General features: G+C 38.3%; 1 protein-coding gene across 1 annotated transcript; it reads left to right on the top strand.

Annotated features, from left to right (window-relative positions):
* Positions 1 to 16,929: 16,929 nt before the first annotated feature.
* On the top strand, positions 16,930 to 22,204 carry LOC132614399 (probable protein S-acyltransferase 7). The gene is made up of 5 exons (XM_060328843.1): positions 16,930 to 18,140; positions 18,935 to 19,117; positions 19,767 to 20,075; positions 20,908 to 21,141; positions 21,405 to 22,204. The coding sequence occupies exons 1-5, from the start codon at positions 18,033 to 18,035 to the stop codon at positions 21,726 to 21,728; spliced, it is 1,158 nt and encodes a 385-aa protein (XP_060184826.1). The 5' UTR covers positions 16,930 to 18,032; the 3' UTR covers positions 21,729 to 22,204.
* Positions 22,205 to 27,710: the final 5,506 nt, after the last annotated feature.

Here is a 27,710-nt window from a genome sequence, read left to right as displayed (position 1 = left end):
GGGGGAGCCTTGTGTCATAGGAAAACCACTCTTAGTCTACCTAGGTAGAGCGAAAAACAAAACCTTGTAAGGACATGCATCATTTTAAACCTAGGAGGCTTAATACCCTTGGTGTATTAAGTTCATTAGTCAACCTTACCAAATGTCCAAATGAGTCTATGACTCTAAGTGACACTATTCACTATCTATGTGCATTATTTGAAGGACAAATATGTGGGATATGTGGACCTAGTACTCTATAGATAAATATTTCAAGGAAATTGACATTTTGTTGCAGGTTGCCGTGGAGCATTAAATTAATGCCGGAGGTTGAAGACAACCAAAGGAAATTAGTGAAGTTGAAGTATTAGATATCTTAGGTTGATTTTGAGATGTATTATTGGCATGTAATAATTTTTATTCTTGCAAATTACTTTTAGGAGGAGTTGTGGAATGATACATAAAAGACATGTTTGTCCTTCAAATATTCGTTAGGCCTACCTCTGGCATAAAGAGGTCCCTTGCATTATAAAACGCGATGTATTATGTGCAATAATGTGTTTATATGCAATAATATGTCCTTACCGTATACTGACTCATTTTTTTTTTCTTTCTTTTCTTATTTTATCATTTTTCTTTTTAAAAATTATTTTCAAAATAGAAGGTTGACTTGTGCTAAAGGGGAACTGGCGGAGCATCCATATTTCACACGGTCTAGAGCCAAGAAATCAGACTCTGACTCATCACTAATCGCCTGGTTAACTAAAAAGACTCGTTCTAAAATGGAGCAAAGTTTGATCAATGCAACCACTTCATCTGAGCCATCTCTTAGTCTACCGATCACGAGTGATCCCACATCCTCCAAAGAATCAGAAACACATTTGGAGACCATTGCTCGTCTGGAGCGACGAGTTGCCGAACTAAGTCATATGGTACTTCACAACCGGTCATTTTCTCAAACACCGCCACATATGACTCCGTCCCAGGGAGTTCGTCAGACTTTGCCTATGCCACATCCATTCCCAAATTTGGACGAATTTAACCAAGCAAATTATTTTACCACCTCTCAGCCGGTTCGTTCCGAACCCCTCACTCAAAATGCTCCCCTTTTATTTACAGCCACCTCTTCAAAAACTCAGTTCATACCGCCGGCACATGATGTTACCAATACACATCAAGTTCCGCCAGTATATACTTATACCACAGCTCCACCCATGACACAAATCCAGGGACAATGTCGCACAGATGTCGATCATTATGTCGAAGTTGAAAATGAGGCACGGTCAATTAATGATGAAATGATAAATAGAAAGCTCAAAAGTTTGGAGGATGCCATGAGAAGTTTGCGTGGACTTGGTAGTAACCAAAGCGTGAGATATGAAGAATTATGTGCATTTCCTGAGGTAGAATTGCCACCAGGTTACAAGATTCCAAAATTTGAGAAGTTTGATGGGTCGGGGAACCCTTTCTTCCATTTGAAAGTCTATTGTGAAAAGTTGATTGGTGTGGGGAAGAATGAAGGGATAAGAGTCAAACTATTCAATCAGAGTTTGAGTGGAAAAGCCTTGGAGTGGTATTCTAAGCAAGATACAACCAAATGGCGTACTTGGGATGATTTGGCAAATGCTTTTGTGGATCACTACAAGTTTCATGTTGAGATCGCTCCTGACAGAATCTCAATTACAAAGTTGAAGAAGAAGTTCACCGAATCATTTCGAGAATATGCTATACGGTGGAGGGAAGAAGCATCTAGAGTACACCCACCCATGGAGGAGACAGAAATGGTTACTTTCTTCATTCAAGCGCTAGAGCCGGAATACTATGAACGTTTGGTGACAATGGGTGGAAAGACTTTTGCAGAGGTGATCAAAGCCGGGGACATGATTGAAGATGGTATTAATACAGGGAGAATAACAAGTCTTGCGGCTTTACAGTCTACTAGTAGGGCCATACAAACTGGTACTCTCGGAAACGGAAAGAAAAAAGAGAAAGAAGCAGCATCGGTAATGGCTTTGGGAAACACATCATACCACCATCAACGACCCCCGCGATACCAGCCTAACGCTCACCACTCACAATATTTCCAATATTCTCCACATCCCTACGACCCAACTTTGTCATCTTACCAACCTCAATCACCACAAATTTCCTACCCCGTTTACAACACACAACCAGCATATCGAGCTCCACGACCACCAACATACCTAGCTCCACCATCACAATCTCATTATCCGAACAACGCATCCGCACCTCGCCCAAATAAACCGTTTCGTAATTTTACACCATTGGGAGAGCCATTGAGCATTGTTTTTGAAAGACTGCAAGCTTCAGGCTTAGTATATCCTGTGGAAGGTAGAATTCCGGATCCACTACCTAGAGGTTTTGATCCCACCAAAACATGTGCATATCATTCGGGGGTAAAAGGTCATTCCACTGATCGTTGTTACGCATTGAAACATAAGGTTGAGGATCTTATTGAAGCAAAACAGATCACGGTCAAAACACCAACACCAAATGTGGTTAACAATCCACTCCCGACCCATGATGGGGCCACGATAAATATGATTGGAATAGATGAAAATGTTGATGACCCAGCCGAATTTATAGTGCCTGTGGATCGTGTGGAGGATCATGATCTTGTAGCTGTTGCTTCTCCGGTTGTAGTGATAAGGGGTTGTGTGCCTGTCGAGATATTAGGAGCTTCATCAACTCCTGTGGAAGTAGTTCAAGCACCAAATCAGTTACCAATGCTCGATACAAAAGCCGTACCATGGAATTATCAACAAACTGTGATGGAATGTCGAGGAAAGGACACGATCACTGACAAGGTTAAGACATCAGGAATGACAAGGTCTGGAAGATGCTATTCCCCAGAAGAGCTAGCTAGATTGGGGCAAGCTAAGGAAACCAATGTACCTCCCAAAAGGGTCGTGACAGAATTCGAAGCAGAAGAATTTCTGAGGAAAATTAAAGCTAGTGAGTACTCAGTTGTGGATCAGTTGAAAAAGACCAATGCCCAAATTCCTATTCTCTCTTTGCTTTTGAGTTCGGATGTGCACAGAAATGCACTCTTGAAGATTTTGAATGAAGCATATGTTCCAAGTGAAACAACTAGTGAGGCGTTAGCTGGGATGTTCGAGCGCGTGCTTGACAGTCATCGAATCAGTTTCGATAATGAAGAACTGCCGCCAGAAGGATGCATGCATAACAAAGCGCTCTATATAACTGTCAAGTGTCGTAACATGTTTGTGGCTAAAGTGTTGATTGATGGGGGTTCTGGACTTAACATCTGTCCATTAACAAGTATGAAGAAGATCGGATATAATGTTAGTGAGCTCAAGACAAGTGATGTGAATATTCGAGCATTTGATGGGGCTCAAAGGCGCCCTATTGGAGAAATAGAGTTGAAAGTGTTGATTGGTCCTGTTGAATTCATTATGGATTTTCAAGTACTGGATATTTCCACGACATACAACATGCTGTTAGGAAGACCGTGGATACATCTGGCTGGGGCTGTACCATCTACTTTGCACCAAACTGTCAAATTCGAGTGGGATCAGCAACAAATATGTATACATGGAGAAGGGGATACGTCTTTCTATCGAGAGCAATCCATCCCATTCATTGAGGCAGAAGGAGGGTTCGACGGAGCAGCTTACCACGCTTGGGAGGTTGTGAATGTCACTAAAGTGGGTGAAGTCTGTCAAACTCAAGAGTTTAAAAGGTCATGCGCCGCGATTATGGTTGCAAAAGAAATGCTGAGAAATGGGTACCAACCTGGATTTGGGCTAGGGAAGACATTAAATGGGCGGGTTGAGCCAGTCGTTCTCCCTACGCAACAGTTTACATTCGGTTTGGGATATGAGCCAACTGAGGAAGAAGTGAAGAAAGCACGAAAAAATAAAAAGAAAGAGGTTCCATTGCCAAAACCTATTCCTACCATTGATCAAACTTTCTCAAAACCTTCAGATCTAATTATTGAGGTTGCCTATGATGATATCGTGGAGGGAATCAAGAACCTGTTCGTGGAAGATGAAGATGATCATGCTGTGATAATCAAAGACTTTGCTGAAATATTGATTTTATAGGCTGTTGAGCCAGGACCTGAGTTGCAGAATTGAACTTCTATCTTAGCCCCAGCCCGCCGGGAGTTTCAGTAATTTAAGTTTAAATTTCCTTTGTAATAGGCCGGAGGCATCAACTAGAACATTTAGTTCCTTTTGTCATGCTGCCTCTATGTTTTGTTACGGCCTTTTTGAATTCAGAGTTTGTCATTTTTGTTTTGCAACGAACTACGTTTGGCCTGACTTCCTGTTGGATACGTAGGCAGCCCACATCGGGTTCGGCCACTTTTTCAAAATATTTCAGTGTTTTGTTGTATGAGTCGAACTACGTGTGGCCTGATTTCCTTTTGGATACGTAGGCAACCCATATCGGGTTCGGCCCTCACTTTTATTAAAAACAAAAACTGAAAAGTTCTTATTTTGCTCACGAACTACGTCTGGCCTGATTCCTTTGGGATACGTAGGCAACCCGAGGTGGGTTCGGCCCTTCTATTTTGAAATTTTTAATATCTTCGGTTTGTCCAACCATTTTGGTTCCTATAAAATACATAAGGATTTTTATATAAGATTTTGGCCTTCCTACTTTTTAAATTCATATGTCCTAGTATCTTGAAACTGGGACAAATTTTTGAAATCGGTCAAATCACTTTCAAAAAATTTCATTACAACTTTCTCACTTTTCGATTGTTTAGAACCAAGTGCCTCCAGGACTTGAAACTGGGACAAAATTTTGAAATCGGTCAAATCGCTTCCAAAAACTTTCATTATAAGTTCTCACTTTTCAATCGTTTAGAGCCAAGTGTCTTCAGGACTGAAAACTGGGACAAATTTTTAGAAGTAGCATAAAAGTGGTCTTAAATGTTTAACAATTTTAAATAAAAGTCCATCCATATATTTCTAAAATGCGGATAAATTCAAAAATAGAGTCTTCCTAATCATTTTACCTATTAGAGCCACTAAGTATTTCCCTTCGAAATCATCCAAATCTCGTTATTCTTATTTTTGCAAAATACACTTTTATGACTGAAACTCCCCAGGCAAGGCAAAATATGGAATGAGGTATCGAAGAACGTGAACACGACCGAAACAAGGATCAATTCAAAGGCCAAGTTCCCCGACCTGCACAAGTCAACCAATTTTCTTTTAAACTCACAATTTTTCTTTGATGAGACAGGTTCATTAACATGAATGTGGTGCATATTTGACTCTTCTTAAAATTTTAATTATGCACGTGATCAAAGAGTTAGCTTTCTTCAAAAGGCAAATATTCTTCAATGTGGATGTAAAGTCAGCCTGCGCTAAACGATGGACGTTGTTCCACTCTTCATGAAATTTTTGATCGCAACAGTGGACATGAATTTATCTTCCCAACTAGGGACTGCGAGCGTAATTCTTTCAAACCCAGCTATTTACATATTCTTATCACTAACAGTTGTTTTAGCTCGTGGCATTTCTCGATGGATCAAGTACATATAATCGTGGATTTAACCTCCTCCAAAGTAGATACTGACATTGGTCCTCCGTTATTGGTTTGAATTCCTCAATTTTGCTATCACTTTATACATATTTATTTATTTCAAGTCGCTAACAAAGTTCTTTTAGAATGTGGTATTTTAATAAGGTAACAAGATCGAAATTTTGCGTCGTATATTAAATTGTGGGGATAATTATAGATTTAACTTCCGTCACAACGAGACGTGGACTAGGATGTGGACATAAACGTGGATTCATATGAACATTGTGGACGTGGAAGTGGATTTATTTTCAAAGTGGAGGTGGATTTATTTTTTTTCTTGCATCGTGGAAAGTGGATGTGGATTTATTTTTCGAATGTGGAAGTGGATTTATTTTTGGTACCGTATAATACGGACGTGGAAGTAGATTTATATTTATAAAAAAAAAAAATTGTGGAAGGGGATGGGGATTCAGATGAACATTGTGGACGTGCAAGTGGATTTATTTTTAAAGTTTGTGAAAGTGGAGGTGGATTTATTTTCTTGCACCGAGGAAAGTGGATGTGGATGTATTTCTTTTTGCATTGTGAAAGCGGATGTGGATTTATTTTTTGTACCGTATAATACGGACGTGGAGGTGGATGTGGATTTATTTGTTGGACCGTATAATACGGACGTGGAAGTGGATGTGAATTTATTTTTGGTACCGTATAATACGGACGTGGAAGTGAATGTGGATTTACATTTTTACCGTGAAATGCGGACGTGGATTTATATTTTTTGAACTGTGGAAGTGGACGTGATTTATATTTTTTGCACTGTGGAAGTGGACGTGGATTTATTTTTCTGCACTGTGGAAGTGGATGTGGATTTGCATTTTTTGTACCGTGAAATGCGGACGTGGATTTATTTTTCTGCACTGTGGAAGTGGATGTGGATTTACATTTTTGTACCGTGAAATGCGGACGTGGATTTATATTTTTTGCACTGTGGAAGTGGACGTGGATTTATTTTTCTGCACTGTGGAAGTGGATGTGGATTTACATTTTTGTACCGTGAAATGCGGACGTGGATTTATTTTTCTGCACTGTGGAAGTGGATGTGGATTTACATTTTTGTACCGTGAAATGCGGACGTGGATTTATATTTTTGCACTGTGGAAGTGGACGTGGATTTATTTTTCTGCACTGTGGAAGTGGATGTGGATTTACATTTTTTGTACCGTGAAATGCGGACGTGGATTTATATTTTTGAACTGTGGAAGTGGACGGGTATTTTATATTTCAGTTCAGGCGCCCACCTTCGAATGCGGGTATCTTATATTTCAGTTCAGGCGCCCACCTCCGAATGCGGGTATTCGATATTTCAGTTCAGGCGCCCACCTCCGAATGCGGGTATTCTATATTTCAGTTCAGGCACCCACCTCCGAATGCGGGTATTTTATATTTCAGTTCAGGCACCCACCTCCGAATGCGGGTATTTTATATTTCAGCTCAGGCGCCCACCTCCGAATGCGGGTATTTTATATTTCAGTTCAGGCGCCCACCTCCGAATGCGGGTATCTTATATTTCAGTTCAGGCGCCCACCTCCGAATGCGGGTATCTTATATTTATTTCAGGCGCCCACCTCCGAATGCGGGTATTTTATATTTCAGTTCAGGCGCCCACCTCCGAATGAGGGGTATCTTATATTTTATTTCAGGCACCCACCTCCGAATGCGGGTATTTTATATTCAAGTTCAGGCACCCACCTCCGAATGCGGGTATCTTATATTTATTTCAGGCGCCCACCTCCGAATGCGGGTATTTTATATTCAAGTCCAGACACCCACCTCCGAATGCGGGTATCTTATATTTATTTCAGGCACCCACCTCCGAATGCGGGTATTTTATATTTCAGTTCAGGCGCCCACCTCCGAATGCGGGTATCTTATATTTTATTTCAGGCACCCACCTCCGAATGCGGGTATCTTATATTTATTTCAGGCGCCCACCTCCGAATGCGGGTATTTTATATTCAAGTCCAGGCACCCACCTCCGAATGCGGGTATCTTATATTTATTTCAGGCGCCCACCTCCGAATGCGGGTATTTTATATATCAGTTCAGGCACCCACCTCCGAATGCAGGCACCCACCTCCGAATGCGGGTATCTTATATTTCAGTTCAGGCACCCACCTCAGAATGCGGGTATTTTCAAATTCAATTTAGGGGTATTTCAAATTCAATTTTGGATTTAGCTCTCGTTAAAGTGGATCTCAATGTCGACTCAATTGGAAGCCGTAAATTTAATTCATCTCCAAAGTATATTGTGGATTCAACTTTCGAAACAGGGGTTACAAGTGTAAACCTTTCCAACCCTGTCTTATTTACACATATTATTTCTTTATTGCTAACAATTGTTTTTAGTTTGTGGTTTTTGACAATATCAAAGTTGGCATCACACATCAACTCGTGGAACTTTTTCTTCAGCAGCGAACTGGGGCAATTTGTCGGGAAGGATAATCAGACTTCCCGACACGGGTCAAAGATCTACCTCGAACACTCGTCTCTAATTACAAGTATTCTCTTGCATTCCAGCAATTCAATTTTCAAGAATTCTCAAGTTTCTATCATAATACCCAGTGTTATCATAATTCAACACTGGGACAAAACTTTCATATTATGTTAAATGTTGAATGTAAAGTTTTGCCTTGTTTAGCATAACTTATGAGATGTTATGATACATTCGCCAAAACTAAATGCTAACTATATCTGTCAAAATTTAATTTATGCCACGACAAAAATTTGAAGGGCAAAATTAAGAACCACCCCAAAACAGGATATTTGTGCAAATGACCAGAAGAAATTGCGTGACTTGTCCTTCAAATGGGCTGGTGTTCAATTTTTATCCTTTAACTATTGAAGGGCTAGTCTTTATTTTTTTTTCCAATGGGAATAAGTTCTTTAAGGGTAAAAGACATAACTTATTGGATATTGTAATGCGAAAATATAAACTTATGACCCACGAAAAAGATTGTTTGTTACGAGGACAAAAATTGAAGACCAACACAAAATAAGAGCATAAGTGCCAATAACCCTAGTAGGAGATTTTTTTATTTTTTTAAAAAAAACTGGAATTAAAGTCAATAGAAAGTTTGGGAAAATGATAGAACCAGAGAGACCAGTACAAACAAGAGAACCATATAGCACCAATGAGTACTATCATAATTAAACAACTGCATGGTTCCACAAGAGGGCAAACATGAAGCAACCAGAGCAAATATTAAGATAAAACCACCATATACTAATATAAGGTCCTAAAGGTACTTCAAGCACCGACATTTATATGACAATATCTTCTTGAGGCGGGTCACTAGTTCTTCCGCCGTGGCCGCATAACACCTTCTTTGTGTAAACATAGAAGTGTCATGTTTGTGCTTTCTATCGCGACTTACTCCTTACATCCAGTCTCGATGAGATTTGGATGGACATCATGTCAATTCTGTTTCTTGAGCTTCACTGCACATTCCATAATTTGGGATGAATACACAATTTCCGAATAGTAATGGACAAGTCAATGGGTCAATGTTCACTCTGACTTTAAAGTGAGCATCCTTCTCCTTCATTAACACTTGCAACATCAAAACACCCATGTTGTAGAGGTCATAGTCATGGACTTGGTCTTGCGAAGACCTTGTCTTCATCCTCACAAACAAGAGAACCAATTAACTCATCTCCAATCTGCTTCATTCGCCCAAAATCTGGCCATATTGGGTTCCACTTTTCATCCAATAGTATGTCAGCAGGCTTCAAGCCCCTACATATGAACAAAATTTTCTCGTGCAACGCCTTAAGTGCCTCACCAACTTTAAGGATAATATTCCGACTTTTCTCCCAATTTAACTCTGCAAAATGCAGGTAGGTTTAGAGATAAAAAATTAAATAAAGAAAAATCTGACATATCGGTAGGAGAGTTCCTGTGGCTTTCTTTGGGCCATAAAAGAAATGACAAGTTGTAATTTTAGCCAGTCAACCAAAAATAATTATATTCATTAGCCAGTATATAAAGAAAATATATTATCATGCATAGAATATGTATTAGTTATGCATATTGTATGGTCATACACAAAATATATATCTTTTAGGGTTATATATAACTTAGGGAATGGGTAACTAGAGATGAAGCTCGGCATTTTATATATCTCAGACAACACGTCACTCAAAATATATATCTTTTGGTTATCCATGTACACATCTTCTTAATTGAGTGACATGTTGTCTGAGGTGCATTCTTGCACAAGCCTCAGACATCCTCATATGACTCTTTTTCTTTTTCACCAATTAATACATTGTAATTGGTATTTGGTATTTGGTAAAATGTCTCAAACGAACCTAATCTCTTTTTTGTAAAGTTAAGCACGTATGTCATTTATATTTCTTTTTAAGTAACATTTTGTTTCAGCCACCTTGGTGGCTTAAGAATAAGACCATTAAAGCATCTGCTTTAGGCCGCAAGAGTCAAACGTCCCCAAAATTTTGCTATTGTTATATAACTAGTCATTAATACAGGTTTATAGTTCATAGCTTTGTATGCAAAAAGTATGTATCACATGTCGTAGTATATAACTTTGAATAGGTTCTTTCAAGTTAATAAAATATTAGTCATTTGTTGCAATACAATATCCTGGTTTATGTTGTCAAAAATCTTATTGGTAAATATGAAGATTTAAGTAGCTTAGTTCAAAGTTCTAAAATATTAGACAAAGTTCTACTCTCATTTAACTAAAAACTTAAGAATTTGGAAAAAAATTACTACATTCCTAAAGTGATAACTATATAAGGAAATAATGAACTTTCTAATATTAATTGTAACTTTATGATATGTATGATAATTATTTAGTAGTTATAAGAAAACTTTTGCTGAATAAATTAATTAAGATTATTTTTAAATAAAATATTGAAATAAAAACCTGATAATATGAAAAAATGCATTACTATTTCACTATACAACGAAATTATATATTTTTATATTAAAAAGATATTTAATATTATATAATATACTATGTTTTTTTTTTATTTTCATAAATAAAAGATTACATTTTCTTAGATTCTAGTTTGAGTTGTTCAAATGAGTAAGTAAATTAGGTTGACTTTTTTTTTTACTCATCAATTAGTACATACACCTACCTTGTTGGTTCTGATTTTCCTTCTTCCCATACATTTAGTTTGTTCTCCTTTTTCCCTATTTATGACAATTTTACATTCCATTTTAAATTTAAGTTGTATGAATCAATTATTTCTATTTATTTATTTATTAAAAACATATTCGATGAATTAATCCTTACAAGGATAAATTTATAATTTTGCATCTAAAAAGTTTGAAAGAGTACATTTCGCAAAAAATATGAATTTTATTTAAAATATTTCTGATAGATAATTAAGTTTTGGCTTTAAGTCATATTGTATTGAGCCGCCCTGCCTCCCTTTCGACTCTTTTTTGGTTGGACACTTGGACTCGAGAGTTACAATCCATTTTTCAGACCAAACACATACGGTATTGGTAATGCCTGAACTTTCTAAAAATGCCTGAACTTTCTAAAAGTCTTTTATACTACGTTCATTTCAAAATTTAAGATGATATTTTGACTGTGTTTAACTAGTAATTATAAAGGATCTTTCCTACTGCCAAAAGAACTTAGTTTTACGAAATCAATATGAGTTCTCTGATACAAGTGAAAACAAAGAACACATTCCTTGTGGAAGCATACAAGGCTACAAACCTACAACTGACATCCATGTCTTGGGAAGCTCAGTGGATATAATGTTAAGATATCAGAGTTATGCATTCATTTCAGGTCACTGTATACAATTTGGGAAGGGGAAAGGGTCAAATATACCCTTCTACTTTAATTTAATGGTTAAATATATCTTCCGTTAGTCAAAGTAGATAAATAAATCTCTTTCATTAGTCAAAGTAGATAAATATACCCCTTCCGTTAAGAAAGTAACCAAATATACCCCTCAGTTGACAAAATCTCCAATTCCACCAATTACCTAATTTAACTTTAAAAAATCCATGCCCGACCCGCAAATTAAATTTTTTCCACCCAAATATACCCACCACCGCTACAATCGACCCAATACAACCACCACCACCCTTTCCACCTGTAACACCCCGTACCTTTAACGAAAGTTTTGACCACGATCCTAGACTTAGAAAATCAGATAAAGAATGTGGGAATTGAAATTTTTCTGTTCAGTTGTGATATGGTGGTTTACGCCCATGAACAGTGCCCGTAAACTGAAACCAAGAATTTCTGAACATTCTGAAATTTGACATTTTAAGGTCATCTGGTTAAATACGGACCGTATATCACTTTACGGCCCGTATTTCAAAACATATTTGGAATTGGGGAAAATTTCCTTGATGAAAGTTGTAGAGCTTTGAAATACCTTTCCAACGGTATATTATGGGGGTCAAACGGACATCTGTGCAAAGAGTTACGGCCATTTTACTGAAGAGATGCAGTGCAGTCCGTATTGCAAAATACGGGCCGTATTGCAGTTTACGACCCGTAAACTGAAAATACGACCAGCACTGTTCAAGTCGTAAATTGTAATTTCACAGGACAGTATATATTCATCCATACCAGTTCAACTCATTATTTTTCATTCCTTCAAACCCTAGAACGACCTCTACTCTCCTCCAACATCAAAAACACCAAGGTAAGTCCATTCTAATTATTCCAACTCAATTCTAACATATATCCTTGTAATCTAAACAAGAAATCATCATTCCTAATCTAGGGTTTTCAAGAAAACTCATCTCAAGATTCAAGAATCAAGATTTAGGAAACCTTCTCCAAAATTCAAGTCTTTAATTCAAGTTTTGGAGCAATTAAGGTATGTAGAACTTCCATCCACATGAGGGAATCTCTATGTTCTTCCCCATGCTTCGTTTCCTTGATATCCATGAAGTTCAAATCTTAGGGCATTAAACCCAACATATTGGTAGCCCGTATTTAAGTATTTATGTACATGAATTTTGTATCTATATTCGTTGTTGTATTCCTAATCTTCCATTACGGTTATTAGGAACCCTAACTTAATCCATGAATCATGAATTCTTCCTCATGTGTTCTCATCATGTTCATATGAAACTTTATGATTTTATTTTGCAAGTTACAAGCATGTTTTCAAGTCAATTACAAATATATGATTATGAACTATTGTATTACTCATAAATCAAGAACATGTTTACAAGCTATTTCATGAAACCATGTTTACAAGTTATTTCGTGAAATCATGATTTCAAGATAAGTACAAGTTAATTCACGAAAGTCATGGGCTTCTTAGCCATAGGACAAGGATCGCTCCGCCCAGTTAGGACGATACCTTAATTTTACACTGAATGGATCCATCAGGCATGTTACCACCTTATACCCTGGCAAGGTATAGGGGCTCTGCTGGTCCGGCGAGGTACCAGACTCCACGTATCCACATGGTGATATCATGTGTCGGTTTATGAAATGCTCTCCCTACTTATCATGTTTTACTCATGTTATATATATATATGTACTCATGCTCATGTTCATGCTCATATTCATGTCCAAATTTTAAGTTTCAGCTCTTATCATGTTATTCCATGTCCCATGTTGTTTCTTTCGGTTACTTTACATACCAGTACATTCAATGTGTTGACGTCCCCTTTTATTGCCCGGGGGCCTGCATTTCACGATGCAGGTACGGATTTACAGGACGACGCTTCTGCTCATTAGGATTTGCACGTGCCAGCTTATTGGTGAGCCCCATCTCATTCGGGGTTTAGACATTATATTTCTTTATTTAGTTTTGCATCTAAAGGTATGCTGGGGGCCTTATCCCAGTAAGTATGTTTTCCAGTCAGACTCATGATAGAGGTTTCATAGACTAGACAAGTCAGTTATGTCATGTCAGACATTTAGAGTCGTATAGCCATTTTGGCTCACTCATGTTTAAACAAGTATTCTATTAAGTATTATGACTTACCATGTTTTATAAAGGCTCATCATGCATTCACGTTATATTCCGCTTATGTCATGTATCATGATAATTCAGCAAGTCATGTGGTTCGCTCGGTCACATGCAGTCAGGCACCGAGTGCCGTGTTACGTCCAGGCCATGGTTCGGGGCGTGACATCACCACCACCGTCACCACTGTTTAGCACTCCCCCTTACCCCCTAAACAGTTCCGACAACAATCCGGGAAATGTAAACCAAAATTGTACCTAACCTTTTTCCTTTTGTTTGACATTTGAATTAAAATACATTCAAAATAGAGTTATTCTTCTTTAAAATCTAAAAAGAATGTATAGAAAACTAGTCACAGTAAAGAAGAATGAATCTATCAACCCCAAATTGGCGAAATCGAATTGCATGAAATTCTTCTGTAATATTCTCCTTTCTCTTTCTTTTACCTTTTTCTGTTTTTTCTTTAATCTTTTTATTTCTTTTTTCATTTTGTACTCTGTTTCTAGGAAAAACGTCAGGACTTCTTTTCATTTTTTCTTTAACTTTTTAATAACTAAGGTCCAAGGTGGATAAAAAAAGAGAATTAAGGAAAAATAGGGGTAGAGAAGCTTACCATTGTTGCCGGAACTGTTTAGGGGGTAAGGGGGAAGGGGGAGTGCTAAATAGTGGTGGCGGTTGTTGTGTTGGGTCGATTGTAGTGGTAGTGGGTATATTTGGGCGGAAAGAATTTAATTTGCCGGTCGGACATGGGTTTTTTAAAGTTAAATCGGGTAATTAATGATGGAATTGGGGATTTTGTTAACTGAGGGGTATATTTGTTTACTTTCTTAACGGAAGGGGGTATATTTATCTACTTTGACTAACGGAACGGGTATATTTATCTACTTTGACTAAGAGAGGGTATATTTAACCATTAAACTAAAGTAGAGAGGTATATTTGACCCTTTTCTCATTTGGGAATACAAGATTAACTAGCCATGACTAAGTCTGAAAGAATACATATATCATGCCACCATCTTCGAGCTACAAGGCTGTGCCTTATTATACCCTATTCCTCATCCAACTCAAAGTTTGGTTTAGTAAATTCATTGCGTGTGAAAAATGCTTTGAGATCAGTCATGCCATAATCAGGTGCCTACAAGAATTTTAAAGTGGGAGAAGTTCATTAGCAGCAGTTGGTAGGTAACATATAAAGATCTTGCTTCAAAATCATATGAAGAACAAGGATTTCGAGTATAAGTTACCTTGCTCTGTAGCACTATATTTCTACAACAACAACAACATACCCAGTATATTCCCACAAAGTAGGGTCTGAAAAGGGTAAAGTGTACACACACCTTAAAAATACATGAGAAAAGAGATTTTTCGCCAGCCATTTTCTCTATGTTTCTAGGAATTTTAGAGAGGAAGAGAAATTGAGCGACTAATTTATAGTTGTTGGTTTGGCGGGAGAACTTGGCCCCAAAAAGCACGAGTGGGCCCAAGCCCGGCAGGCCGAAGTTGGAAGCTGACCTAGTAGGAGAAATAGGTTGCGGTATTACATCTTAACTCATGTCCTTCGTCTCTAGATTCCTTGCCTCTGCCTTGCTTGATTATATATCATTTTTTTGCGCGGATTGCCTTCTTTTGTGGTGGTCTTTAAATTTTGCTCCTCATATTTGTGGTATTTAAATTATGCTCCTCATATTGCTGGTCTTTAATTTTTGCCCTTCGCATTGCAACACTGAGCGTTCACGCAGAAATCATGAAGTTCTGAGTTCGAACCCCCGCTCAAGCATAAATTAAAAAAGAAAACTGCAAGGCAAGATTTGGGTCGCGTGTATGCCGGACCCGGCATAAACTTATGAAGGAATTACCAAAGTTATGCCGGACCCGGCATACTCATGCCTTATGGGCAGACTTGGCATAAGTATGCCGGGTCCGGCATAACTTTGGTAATTCCTTCATAAGTTTATACCAGGTCTGGCATAACTTTGAGATCTCATGTCAACTTTTTACATATTTTTAGTGACATCAAAATGCTCTATTAAAATTCAAGTGGTTTTTGTGTCAATGTGGCCTAAAGACTTTCTTTGCTACATTTCCTGTATTGGATATATTATAACTGCTCTTGTTAATATATTATGGGGTAGTGTTAGAAAAGAGTAGTTGTCGTGATTTTGTTCCATTATATCTAAGCCTAGTTTTTCATGAGTATTAACACTATGATAATTGTTGACATCATTTGCATGACCATGAAGCCTTTTAGTTCTGTAATAATATTTGAAGGAGGACAATGAAATTCTTCCTAGGTACCCTCATCCGGTGGGGGCATACTTTTAATAGACAAACTTTTATGCCAGACCAGGCATAAACTTGTGAAGGAATTACCAAAGTTATGCCGGACCCGGTATACTTATGCCAAGTCTGCCCATAAGGCATAAGTATGCCGGGACCGGCATAAGTTTGGTAATTCCTTAACAAGTTTATGCCGTTGGGGGCATACTTTTAATGGGCAAACTTTTATGCCGGATCCGGCATAAACTTGTGAAGGAATTACCAAAGTTATGCTGGACCCGGCATACTTATGCCAAGTCTTCCCATAAGGCATAAGTATGCCGGGTCCAGCATAACTTTGGTAATTCCTTCACAAGTGTATGCCGGTGGGGGCATAGCGAATTTAAATTCTGCCTTGCGTTTTTTTTTTTAAAATTTTGACTGTGTGGGGGTTTGAACCTGGAACCCATGGGGTTTAGCCGAAGGGCAAAACTTAAAGATTTCAAATATGAGGGGCAAAATTTAAAGACCACCCCAAATGAAGGGCAATTCTGCGAATTGCCCATTATATATTAGAATGATATTTTGGTTAGTTTTTTAAGATAAAATTTTCAAATCTGAAAAATATGTTTTGACCAATTTTCAAGTCATAAATTATTTTTACTCATAAAACTTCAATTTTTTGCTAGTGAAATACCTATTCAAACACAACTTTAGTTTTTAAATATGTTTTTCGACTTCTATTTGACTATTATTTTCAAATAGCAATCATATTATGTCAATCAGTTTACTAAAACTAAAGTTAGTACTAAACTATTATTTTAGGATTTATATACAATTTATTCAAAAATTAAATTAATCAAAATAATACACTCCGATATATTAGCCTGAGCTGACGTGACATTCCCTTCCAAAAGACTAGAGCTGTGGGTGTAGTAACAATAACACTCTTTTCGGATGATTGCCCTGTATTGTACTATATCACATTGTGTTATCACGTCGCTCTAGTCTTCTTGAAGAAAGCGTATGCATGTATTGTTTCATAATATATTATATTATATCCGTATCCAAAAGAATTTTGTACTCCGTTAATCAAAACAATACGGTCCAATACATACCATACATCCAAACAAGCCTGAGCTGACATGACATTCACTTCCATAAGACTAGAACTGTGCGTGTTCGGGTGTAGTAACAGTAATGGAACGATCTTCCATTGGTGAAGAAACACAACTCCAACTCAGTATGATCGGATAAAGAAATCTCTTTGCATAAACAAATAAAGAAATAAAAAAGGATCAAATATATTGTGGTTGTTGAGAATATATATATCTAGTGGTAGAGAGTAAATTCAGACAAGATTTTTCTTTCTTCCACATGTGAATGGTGTTTTTTTTTTTTTTTTTTCTCATATTGCAAATTAGTTTGTAACACTCTAATGGATTTTGCTTTTCCTTTCTTTTTTTCTTTCCTTTTTCTCGCCTCTCTCCTTCAGCTTCACATTTTCTTTCTCTTACAAACAAACATTAACAATTTGAATATAATTATATAGCAAAATCCCCAAATTTTCCAGTTACACAAGGAGGAGAGAGTCCCCATTTACATATATATTAATTTATTTTACATAAATAGAAAAAAGAATTTGGTGTGTTTCTAAATTTGAGCCAAATTGGGTATCTCTTGTTTGTTTTTGTTTCACACCCACATTTCTGTTCATAGTAAATTGTGTTTATTTCTCAAAATTCTTGATTTGGGTATTCCGTTTGTGTAAAGTTTTGTCCTAATAATCACAAAAGAAGGCATTTTGGAAGAAAAAAATATTTGGGGTGTCTCTAAATTTCCAAATTGGGAATTTTTGGTTTGTTTTGTTTCACACCCATTGTAAATTGTTGGAAAAGATTGGGTTTATTTCCCAAGATTCTGGATTTGGGTGTTCAGTTTGTGTAAAGTTTTGTCCTATTAATGACAAAAAAGGCATTCTAAAAGAAGAAAAGAAAAAGATTTGGATTTTCTAAATTTCCAAGTTGGGCATCTTTGGTTTATTTCATTGTAAATTGTTGGAAATTGTACTTATTTCTCAAAATTGTCAATTTGGGTGTTCTAAAGATTTGTTGAATCAATTACAAAAAAGGCATTTTTGACATTTTTTCGATTTATGTGTACCATGGCAAGATTGTTGATTGAGGCTCAAGCTTTGATCTTTATATAAAGATTTGGATAAAGAGACAGATGCTTTATTTTGTAAGTGATTGGGGATCTTTGAGGTCTCCTTTAATTTGTCAAGGAAAATGTATTCACCTCCATTGTCTTCTACAAATCGAAGCGATTCAAAAGAGAGAATCAACACCACTAGTAGCTCTCAATTGCGACTTTATCAAATCTGGCAAGGAAGAAATGTAATGCTGATCCTTTTTCTCTGTGTTTCTCCTGAATTTATTTTGTTGTTCAAGTATCATCCTTTAGCATTATTTGTTTTCCTCCCAAAAGTTATAAATTTAACCGTTATCTGGCACATGTATTATGTGTTTGGTGAGAGGTAACAGGTACCTGGTGGAATAATCAGGTGTATGCAAGTTGACGCGAAAACCATCGTCATCAAAAAAACAAAATTAACCACTTAAGTCATCTAGAAGAATAGCAACGAATTAATCAACTACCCCTTAATCACAGACTTATTAAGGTCAGCTATTCATTACAGTTTGACTATTTTTAACATGTTGTTAACTTACGGCAACTCTCCTCTTTTAACGGGATTTGAGCTAGCTATGCTTAGTGAACAAAGGCGAATTCAGGATTAAACTCTACGGGTTCAACTTTATTGTTCTTAGCACTGAACCCATTGTATTTTTGAATTATGAGTTCATATATACTATTTATTGAAATTTTATTTAAAGTATTAGGACAAGGTTACATCCACCTCCTCTGTAGGCGAAGAATCATGATGTGACTCAAAAGTTAAAATTATAGTGCAGAAATAAGCAAACAGAAGTGAAAAGTTAAACAGTAAAAATGTAAAGGCTTCGGAAATAGCCTGTCACTATTTGAACTTTTTAACCAATTTTACTCTATTATTTGTAAACTGAAGCTGCTGAAAGTAATTGATGTAAGGAAAAAAAATATGCATTCTAGACTATCATTTACGGATAAATAATCGCTACTATCTCATTATAATGTGTTTATATCTTTGCAGAGATTCTACCTTGGAGGCAGACTTGTATTTGGTCCAGATATTAGAGCACTGTTTCTTACGTTGTTCTTAATCCTAGTTCCAGTAGCATTATTTTGTGCTTTCGTTTCAAGAGGACTCGTCAATGCATTTCCCCACCAATTCGGCTATATTATTGTGGCTATATCTCTTGTCTTCTCAGTCATTGTGAGTTTTCTTCTTCTTTTTCTTGTCTATTACTGATATATCTGTTTTCCATCCATCTTTATCTGCTGTTACTTTTAGTCCCGTCAACGTTGTGATGCAAGATAAGAAATAAATCAGGTGAAAAAGGAATATGTCCCTTGTCCACTTTTGTGTAAATGCCGTTCAAGGAAAGACATAAATTGGATCAAACTAAGTTATTATAATTTACGCTAAGCTACTTTATCAATGGATTTATTCTACAAAAAAAGACCGCAAAAAGGCCACTTCCCATTTATTTTTTCTCTCTTTATCTGTCAAATATTATTCATGGTTCATGCAAGCCAACCGATATCAGTATATTTAGTATGTGTCTTTTTCCTTGTAGATGTTATATTTAGTGAAAGGCATTTTATTTTGCTCATGCATTTTGTTTTTCCAGTGGATATTGCTCTAAGAATCACTACTACTTACATTATTTAGCAGTTACCATGCTCCTTGTTAATTGTTACGAATATTAACTATAAGTATGCAATGGATGCACCAAGAGGTGATCTTGTATATTTCTTCTACTCTCTCAATTGATTTGGTGTTTGTGTGTGGTTAGAGTTGGTCCATGGTCGATGGGGGATCTTAATAGCTAATTCTAATGTATGGATGTAAATTTTTTCAGATTGTAGTTCTTCTCTTGCTAACTTCTGGAACAGATCCTGGAATTGTTCCACGAAATGCCCATCCTCCAGACGCTGACGATGAATGTGAAACTTCTAGCATCTCGACGAGTTGTTTGGGAAGTCAGACTGGTCCTGTCAGTTTACCACCTATGAAAAATGTTACAGTCAATGGAATAGTTGTCAAAGTAAAATACTGCAAAACATGTATGCTATATCGGCCACCACGCTGCTCTCATTGCTCCATATGCGACAATTGCATTGAGCGCTTCGACCATCATTGCCCATGGGTGGGACAGTGCATTGGGAAGGTAGGTGTGAGTTGTGCTTGCATTTCAAAGGGGTTTTTCATTTGTATATATTATGCTTTAGCTTCTGGTTAAAATATTTTCCTGTCTACCAATAACCAAATTTACTTATAGCTTGTTTAGCCAAGTTTCCAAAATCGGCTTATTTTGAAAAACACTTTTGTCAGAAGTGCTTTTTGGAAAAGTATTTTTGTTGAGTAGCAGTTTGTGTTTGGCTAATCAATTTGGGAAGTCACTTTTGCCAATATTAGAGTATTACATTGTGCTTGGCAATGTTACTAAAGTGCTTTTGCGGGGGAAGCTACTTTTTTTAGCTTCTAAAAAATAACTTCTGCTACTACTCAAAAACACTTATTTTTTTCTCTAAAAGCTTGGCCAAACGCCTGAACTTTCTAAAATAAGCATTTTTTTTTTAAGAAAAAGCACTTTAGCTTCCCATAAGGCCAAACAGGCTATTAGTCTTGCACGGTAACTTATTGACATTATGGGAGCTCTTGTTGAAGGATTTTGTTGACATACTTATTCTTGCACGGTAAACATACTTGTTTTCTCTAGTTTGAATTAGCTTTAGTTTAAGGTATTGCCTCTATACTGTGCATACTTATCTGACCTACAAATAGTAAAATCTGTTACCACAGTATGGAATTATCCTCTTTTAGACTCTGGTAAGATTTAAACTGAATATACCTCACATAAAGCTCGTGCTTATACATACTTGTCATGTTAAACTGAATGTGCGTCAATGTAATGAATAAATTTTTGAACGATCTCATCTCCGTATATGCTTTCTTTAGTGTCTCATCTGTGATATATTCATTTGCGTTATTTCTTGCAGAGGAACTATCGTTACTTTTTCATGTTTGTTTCTTCTACAAACCTCTTGAGCCTCTATGTCTTTGCGTTCTGCTGGATAAATTTAAAGAAGATAATGGAAGCACAACATTGTAACATTTGGAGCGCATTTCTCAAATCACCTGCTTCAGGCGTCCTTATTATGTATACGTTCGTAGTTTCTTGGTTTCTCGGAGGTCTCACAGCATTTCACTTGTACTTGATAATCACAAATCAGGTCCATTTTTTCTCCATTCTCTTCATTTGAGTTAATTTTAGATCTTTTTTCATTTTTTGGCCTGTCGGCCGAAATTAATTATTGGCAATAGCCAAAATACACAAAGCCTATACCCTGATTACGTACATTATATGTATATCTATGCTTAATACAAAAAACCTATATATTCTCTGGCTACTATTCTTTTCAACAGTCCAAAATGTAATTATACCTTATTTTACTCGGTCCGCTTCTCACCCTTCTGATTGTTGTATTTCATACAGACCACATATGAAAACTACCGGTATCGTTATGAGAGGAAGATGAATCCTTTCAATCTTGGATGTGCGCGGAATTTTAAGGAGATCTTTTTCACCAGCATGCCAAGTTCCAGGGTCAATTTCCGTGCACATGTGAAAGTTGATCGCTCTTCAAGCTTTAACACCTCATCTTACTTGGGTGGGGCTACGACGAATTCAGATATGCACAAAATGAAGAACTTTGACGTGGAGGTTGGGAGAAGACAGGCTGTTGATGCTGATGAATGTAAAGATATAGACAACCGGATAAGAAGCGTAGGTGGTGGGGTAGACCGATGTGAGAGATGAAGGCCGCGGCCAAAAAGGTTACTGCGCAAAAACATCATCGGGTGTACATATATTGGCTGAAGAGCTTAGAGCAGAATACGATATGAAGGACAGGGAGAAGTGGTCTTCGTTGAAGTTTTTGTTCTTCCTGCATGGATGACACGGCGGCATGGTATTGCCACAACGGTTGAAATTGGAGGATCGTTGTGGCCGGAGGGGTGGGGGCTTAATATTTTAATTTCTTGTGAATGATTAGCAGCTCATAGAAATAGAAGTTCAATTCTATTCTTCTTTGATGATTTGATGATATATAACCATTCAATGAATGTTTTTCTGGTGAAGTTGTATGATACTACTGTTTGTTTATATTTCTATTACTGTAGTTTCATATAGCCAGAGATTACAATGACTTGCATATCCAGACATTTGTTGCTCTATGGCATTATTCACGCTGCTGATGGAGAAGTGACTAAAGTGGACCCCGTAATCGACAGTAGGAGGAAGAGCATTCTCGGCCTGGCCAATAACTGTGATTGTTGTTGCTGCTGCTGCTGCTGATGATGTTGATATTCTTCATTGAGGGAGACTACGTATGTGTCGTGAGTTCCATGTGGAATGTCAAAGTTGGTCTGATTCAGTTTGTTATTTGTTGTTGGCGCGCATGGAATGTGCAGCTCTGTCATAGGCCAAGGTCGCTTCTTCAGCAGTGTCAAAAGTCCCGAACCAATGTCTTTCTTTCGAAATCGGATCTTTTATCTGTTAGGATTTGAATCTCAAATCCGACCTTTGTAAGCAGGTTCCCAGGAAAGATTGGAGGGTCACAGCTGGACCACTTAAATACCAACCTCCTTAGACAGAACTTACTTACGCCGTGATGTAAGCGAAGAATAAATAGCACACACAGATTTATAGTGGTTCACCCTCAATGTGAGAGCTACGTCCACGTTGCTGCTGCAGATCTTATTAAAGAAGAAATATTACAAGTGTTTACAACACTCAACCTCACAACCCCAATCCCAATTACACTCAAGAATTTTACCACAGAAAATTCTCTCAAAGACCTTCTCTTACTTAGGCCTTTCACTAAGAGTATTTCTCTTAGATTTTTTTCTCTCTCTTTGGGATGTGTTTAGCAAATGATCTTGATGATATCTTACAAATGAACCATAAGCTACCTATTTATAGGAATAAATTTCCTATGATGAGGTAAGCGCTTACATCACGACTATGATGAGGTAAGCGCTTACATCACGACTAAGATGAGGTAAGCGCTTACATCACGACTATGTGAGACCCAACAAATCTCCCACTTGAAGACTAATTTTAATTTGTCTTCACACTTTGATCGATGCAGCAGCTCTTTCCTAGTTTCATACTTCGTGCAGACCAACTGAAGCTGAGCATAGCTTCAGTTTGTCTATCGTCACTGCCTTTGTCAGCATGTCTGCTGGATTCTGACTCCCTGCGATCTTCTCAAGCACTAGCGCTCCATCTTCCAAAGCTGATCTAATGAAATGGTACCGGAGTTGTATGTGCTTCGTTCGAGCATGGTAGACCGGGTTCTTTGCCAAATGAATGGCATTTTGGCTATCATAATATAACACACTTCCCTCGTGGTCCTGATCCAATTCCTGCAGAAAAGATTGTAGCCACATCATTTCCTTTGTGGCCTCCGTCACAGCAACGTACTCAGCCTCACAACTAGAGAGAGCTACTATCTTTTGCAACTTGGAAACCCAAGAGATTGCAGTACCTCCGAAGGTGTAAACATACCCGGATGTGCTCTTTCTGCTATCAATATCACCACCGTTGTCAGCATCAACATACCCTTGCATTCCTGTTTTTGATTTTCGAAAATACAGAGCTGAACTCGAGCTGCCTTTCAGATATCTGAATATCCACTTCACAGCCTCCCAGTGTTGCTTTCCCGGATTGCTCATAAATCGGCTGACAACTCCCACTACATGTGCAATGTCTGGTCTTGTACATATCATTGCATACATAAGACTACCGATTGCAGATGCATAAGGTATCTTGTCCATCTGCTTCTTCTCATCCTCGGTTATCGGCGACTGATCCTTTGACAACCGAAAGTGTCCAGCCAACGGAGTGCTGACTGTCTTGGCATCATGCATGTTTAACCTTTTGATAACTTTCCTCACATATTCTTCTTGTGAGAGTTTGATGCCCTCCTTGCTTCGGTCGATTCTCATCCCAAGGATTTGCTTTGCAGCTCCCAAATCCTTCATTGCAAACTCTTCCGATAACCCTTTTTTCAACCGATCAATCTCATGTAGGTTTGCTCCTACGATTAGCATGTCGTCGACATAGAGTAGCAGTATCATGTACGAGTCTTCAAATTTTTTGAAGTAACAGCAGTGATTTGCCTCGCACCTTGAAAAATCAGCTTTCTTCAAAAAGCTGTCAAACTTTAAATACCACTGTCTTGGAGCCTGTTTTAGTCCGTACAGACTCTTTTGAAGTTTGCACACCAGATTCTCCTTTCCTTTGACTTTGAATCCCTCCGGCTGTCGCATGTAGATTTCCTCGTCTAGATCACCATGAAGAAATGCAGTTTTCACGTCCATCTGTTGCAGATGTAGATTTTCCTTTGCTACCAGTCCAAGAACAGTTCTGATAGTCACCATCTTGACTACGGGAGAGAAGATCTCCGTATATTTGATGCCTTCTTTCTGTTGAAATCCCTTTGCAACCAGCCTTGCTTTATAACGCTTGCTTCCATTGGGTTCTTCCTTTATCCGATAAACCCATTTGTTTTGCAATGCCTTCTTATCTTTTGGCAACTCGGATAATTCCCATGTATGATTTGCTGATAGTGAATCCATCTCATCCTTCATTGCCAGCTCCCACTTAGTCGATTCATCGACTTGCATTGCTTCTTCATAACATTCCAGCTCCCCTCTATCAGTGAGTAGAATATAGTTGAGGGATGGAGAGTACCTGTGAATCGACTTCCTGATCCTCGATGATCTACGCAGTTCTGTGATTGGCGTCTGTTCATTTGTTTCAAAATCAACACTTTCATCAGCACCTTCTCGGATTGTTTGTTCCTCTGCCTCGGTTGTACCTGGCTGCGGCTCAGGTGTCGGGAAGTCCCTCAAATCGACTATTTCCGATTCCTTGTCCTGACATTCTGAATTCTTTTGCAGCTTGTCCTTGTACAGTACCTCTTCGTTGAAGACAACATTCCTGCTTCGAATGATTTTCCGATTTTGTTCATCCCAAAATCGGTACCCAAGCTCGGTGTCACCATAGCCAATAAAGTAACACTTTTTTGATTTTGGATCAAGCTTGCTTCTAGCCGTATCATCATTATGAACATATGATAAGCAGCTGAACACTTTCAGAAATGAAAGATTTACCTTCTTGCCACTCCAGACTTCTTCTGGAATTCTGAAATCCAAGGGAACTGACGGTCCTCGGTTAATTAAGAAGGCCGCGGTATTGACTGCATCTGCCCAGAATGTCTTGGGCAGTCCAGAGTGTATTCTCATACTCCGAGCACGCTCGTTCAACGTTCAGTTCATTCTTTCGGCTATTCCATTTTGTTGCGGCGTTCCAGGAATAGTCTTCATCATCTTGATCCCATTATCGGCACAGTACCGTTTGAAATCACCATCAGTGTATTCTCCGCCGTTGTCGGACCTCAAACACTTCAACTTGAGGTTTGTTTCATTCTCGACCATGGCTTTCCATCTTTTGAATACACTAAACACATCGGATTTATTTTTCATAAAATAAACCCATACCTTCCTGGTTGAATCATCAATGAAGGTCACGTAGTAGTGTGATCCTCCAAGGGAGGGGACAATGCTAGGTCCCCACACGTCTGTGTGCACCAATTCCAACTTCTCGACCTTCAACTCCCTGTCTGCATTTGAGAAGCTTACTCGCTTTTGTTTTCCGAGAATGCAGCTCTCACACGTATGAAGGTCCACCGTCTTCAACTCCGGAATTAAACCATTTGTCACCAACAGCTTCATCCCCTTCTGGCTGATATGCCCCAGCCGACAATGCCACAAATCTGTCTTCTTTGTGTTGTCAACCACAGCAACAGTATCACGACAGCTAGCCGTCATGTAGAGAGTGCCAATCTTCTTTCCTCGGCCAACTACCATAGCTCCTTTCGCCACCTTCCAAGACCCATTACCAAAGTTGAGATCATATCCCTCATCATCAAGCTGACCTACTGAGATCAGGTTTCGCATCAGCTTGGGAACATGTCTAACTTTAGTAATCTTCCACGAGGATCCATTTGACATATTCAAATTAATGTCTCCCGTGCCAACAACATCCAGCGGCTCTTCATCGGCTAAATAAACTTTGCCGAGATTCCCAGCCACGTAGTTTGTCATTATATCATGATGTGGGGTGGTATGAAAGGACGCTCCTGAATCAAGCACCCAAGAGTCTATCGGGCTGTCAACCGATAACAACAACGCATCGCCAATGTCTTCCGTAGCAGCATTGATTCCAGCCCCCTTGTTGTCCTCCTTCTTCGGCGCCCTGCAGTTCTTCTTGAAGTGACCTGGTTTTCCACAGTTCCAACACTCAAATGTTCGTCCTGGTCTGGATTGACCCCTGCCAGTCCTTGACTTCGATCTGCCCCTATTTCGGTTGTAGTTTCTGTCATAATTTCTGCTTCTGTTTTCAACATTAAAAGCAGAACTCGTCGATGCCTCTCCAGAATCTGTCCTGCGCACTTCCTCAGCAAGGATACGATCCCTAACATCGTTGAACTTTAGTTTGCCACTGCCGATAGAATTGCTAACCGCTGCTCTCATTGGCTCCCAGCTATTTGGTAGGGATGCCAACAAAATTAGAGCTTGCACTTCATCATCGAAGTCAATTTTTACCGATGACAATTGATTTACAATGGTATTGAATTCATTTACGTGTGCAGCAACATGAGCATTTTCCATCATCTTTAGATGAAATAGTTTCTTCATGAGAAATACCTTATTATTTGCCGAAGGTTTCTCATACATGTCAGACAATACCTTCATCATATCTGCAGTGGTCTTCTCCTTTGCCACATTGTGAGCAACGTTCTTTGACAGCGTCAGCCGAATGACTCCCAGAACTTGTCTGTCGAGGAGATTCCAATCTGCTTGCTTCATCTCCTCTGGTTTCGGACTCAGAGGTTCATGAAGCTTTCTGCCATATAAATAATCTTCAATTTGCATTCTCCAGAACGCAAAGTCTGCACCATCGAATTTACCGATGCCGTGCGTCGTACCATCTTCGCCTCCCATCGTTTCTAAATCACAACACAACCTGTTGCTCTGATACCAGTTGTTAGGATTTGAATCCCAAATCCGACCTTTGTAAGCAGGTTCCCAGGAAAGATTGGAGGGTCACAGCTGGACCACTTAAATACCAACCTCCTTAGACAGAACCTACTTACGCCGTGATGTAAGCGAAGAATAAATAGCACACACAGATTTATAGTGGTTCACCCTCAATGTGAGAGCTACGTCCACGTTGCTGCTGCAGATCTTATTAAAGAAGAAATATTACAAGTGTTTACAACACTCAACCTCACAACCCCAATCCCAATTACACTCAAGAATTTTACCACAGAAAATTCTCTCAAAGACCTTCTCTTACTTAGGCCTTTCACTAAGAGTATTTCTCTTAGATTTTTTTTTCTCTCTTTGGGATGTGTTTAGCAAATGATCTTGATGATATCTTACAAATGAACCATAAGCTACCTATTTATAGGAATGAATTTCCTATGATGAGGTAAGCGCTTACATCACGACTATGATGAGGTAAGCGCTTACATCACGACTAAGATGAGGTAAGCGCTTACATCACGACTAAGATGAGGTAAGCGCTTACATCACGACTAAGATGAGGTAAGCGCTTACATCACGACTATGTGAGACCCAACATTATCTCCACAGTATATCGATCCAAACATCTGCAATTGCTCTGTTGTTCCTCTGCTTTTTGTTTGTCACTAGCAATCTTGAACTC

The sequence above is a fragment of the Lycium barbarum genome, chromosome 10 (assembly GCF_019175385.1).
Source record: "Lycium barbarum isolate Lr01 chromosome 10, ASM1917538v2, whole genome shotgun sequence".
NCBI lineage: Eukaryota > Viridiplantae > Streptophyta > Magnoliopsida > Solanales > Solanaceae > Lycium > Lycium barbarum.
Note: the sequence above shows the minus strand (reverse complement) of the source record. Positions and strands in the feature narration are given on the sequence as shown.

What these genes read in the sequence shown, in the direction of transcription:
- LOC132614399 (XM_060328843.1), top strand. Translation starts at nt 18,033, where the DNA reads ATGTATTCACCTCCATTGTCTTCTACAAATCGAAGCGATTCAAAAGAG. An exon ending in CTCTTGTCTTCTCAGTCATT is followed by an intron (nt 19,118 to 19,766) that starts GTGAGTTTTCTT and finishes AAATTTTTTCAG; the next exon opens with ATTGTAGTTCTTCTCTTGCT. An exon ending in TGGGACAGTGCATTGGGAAG is followed by an intron (nt 20,076 to 20,907) that starts GTAGGTGTGAGT and finishes TATTTCTTGCAG; the next exon opens with AGGAACTATCGTTACTTTTT.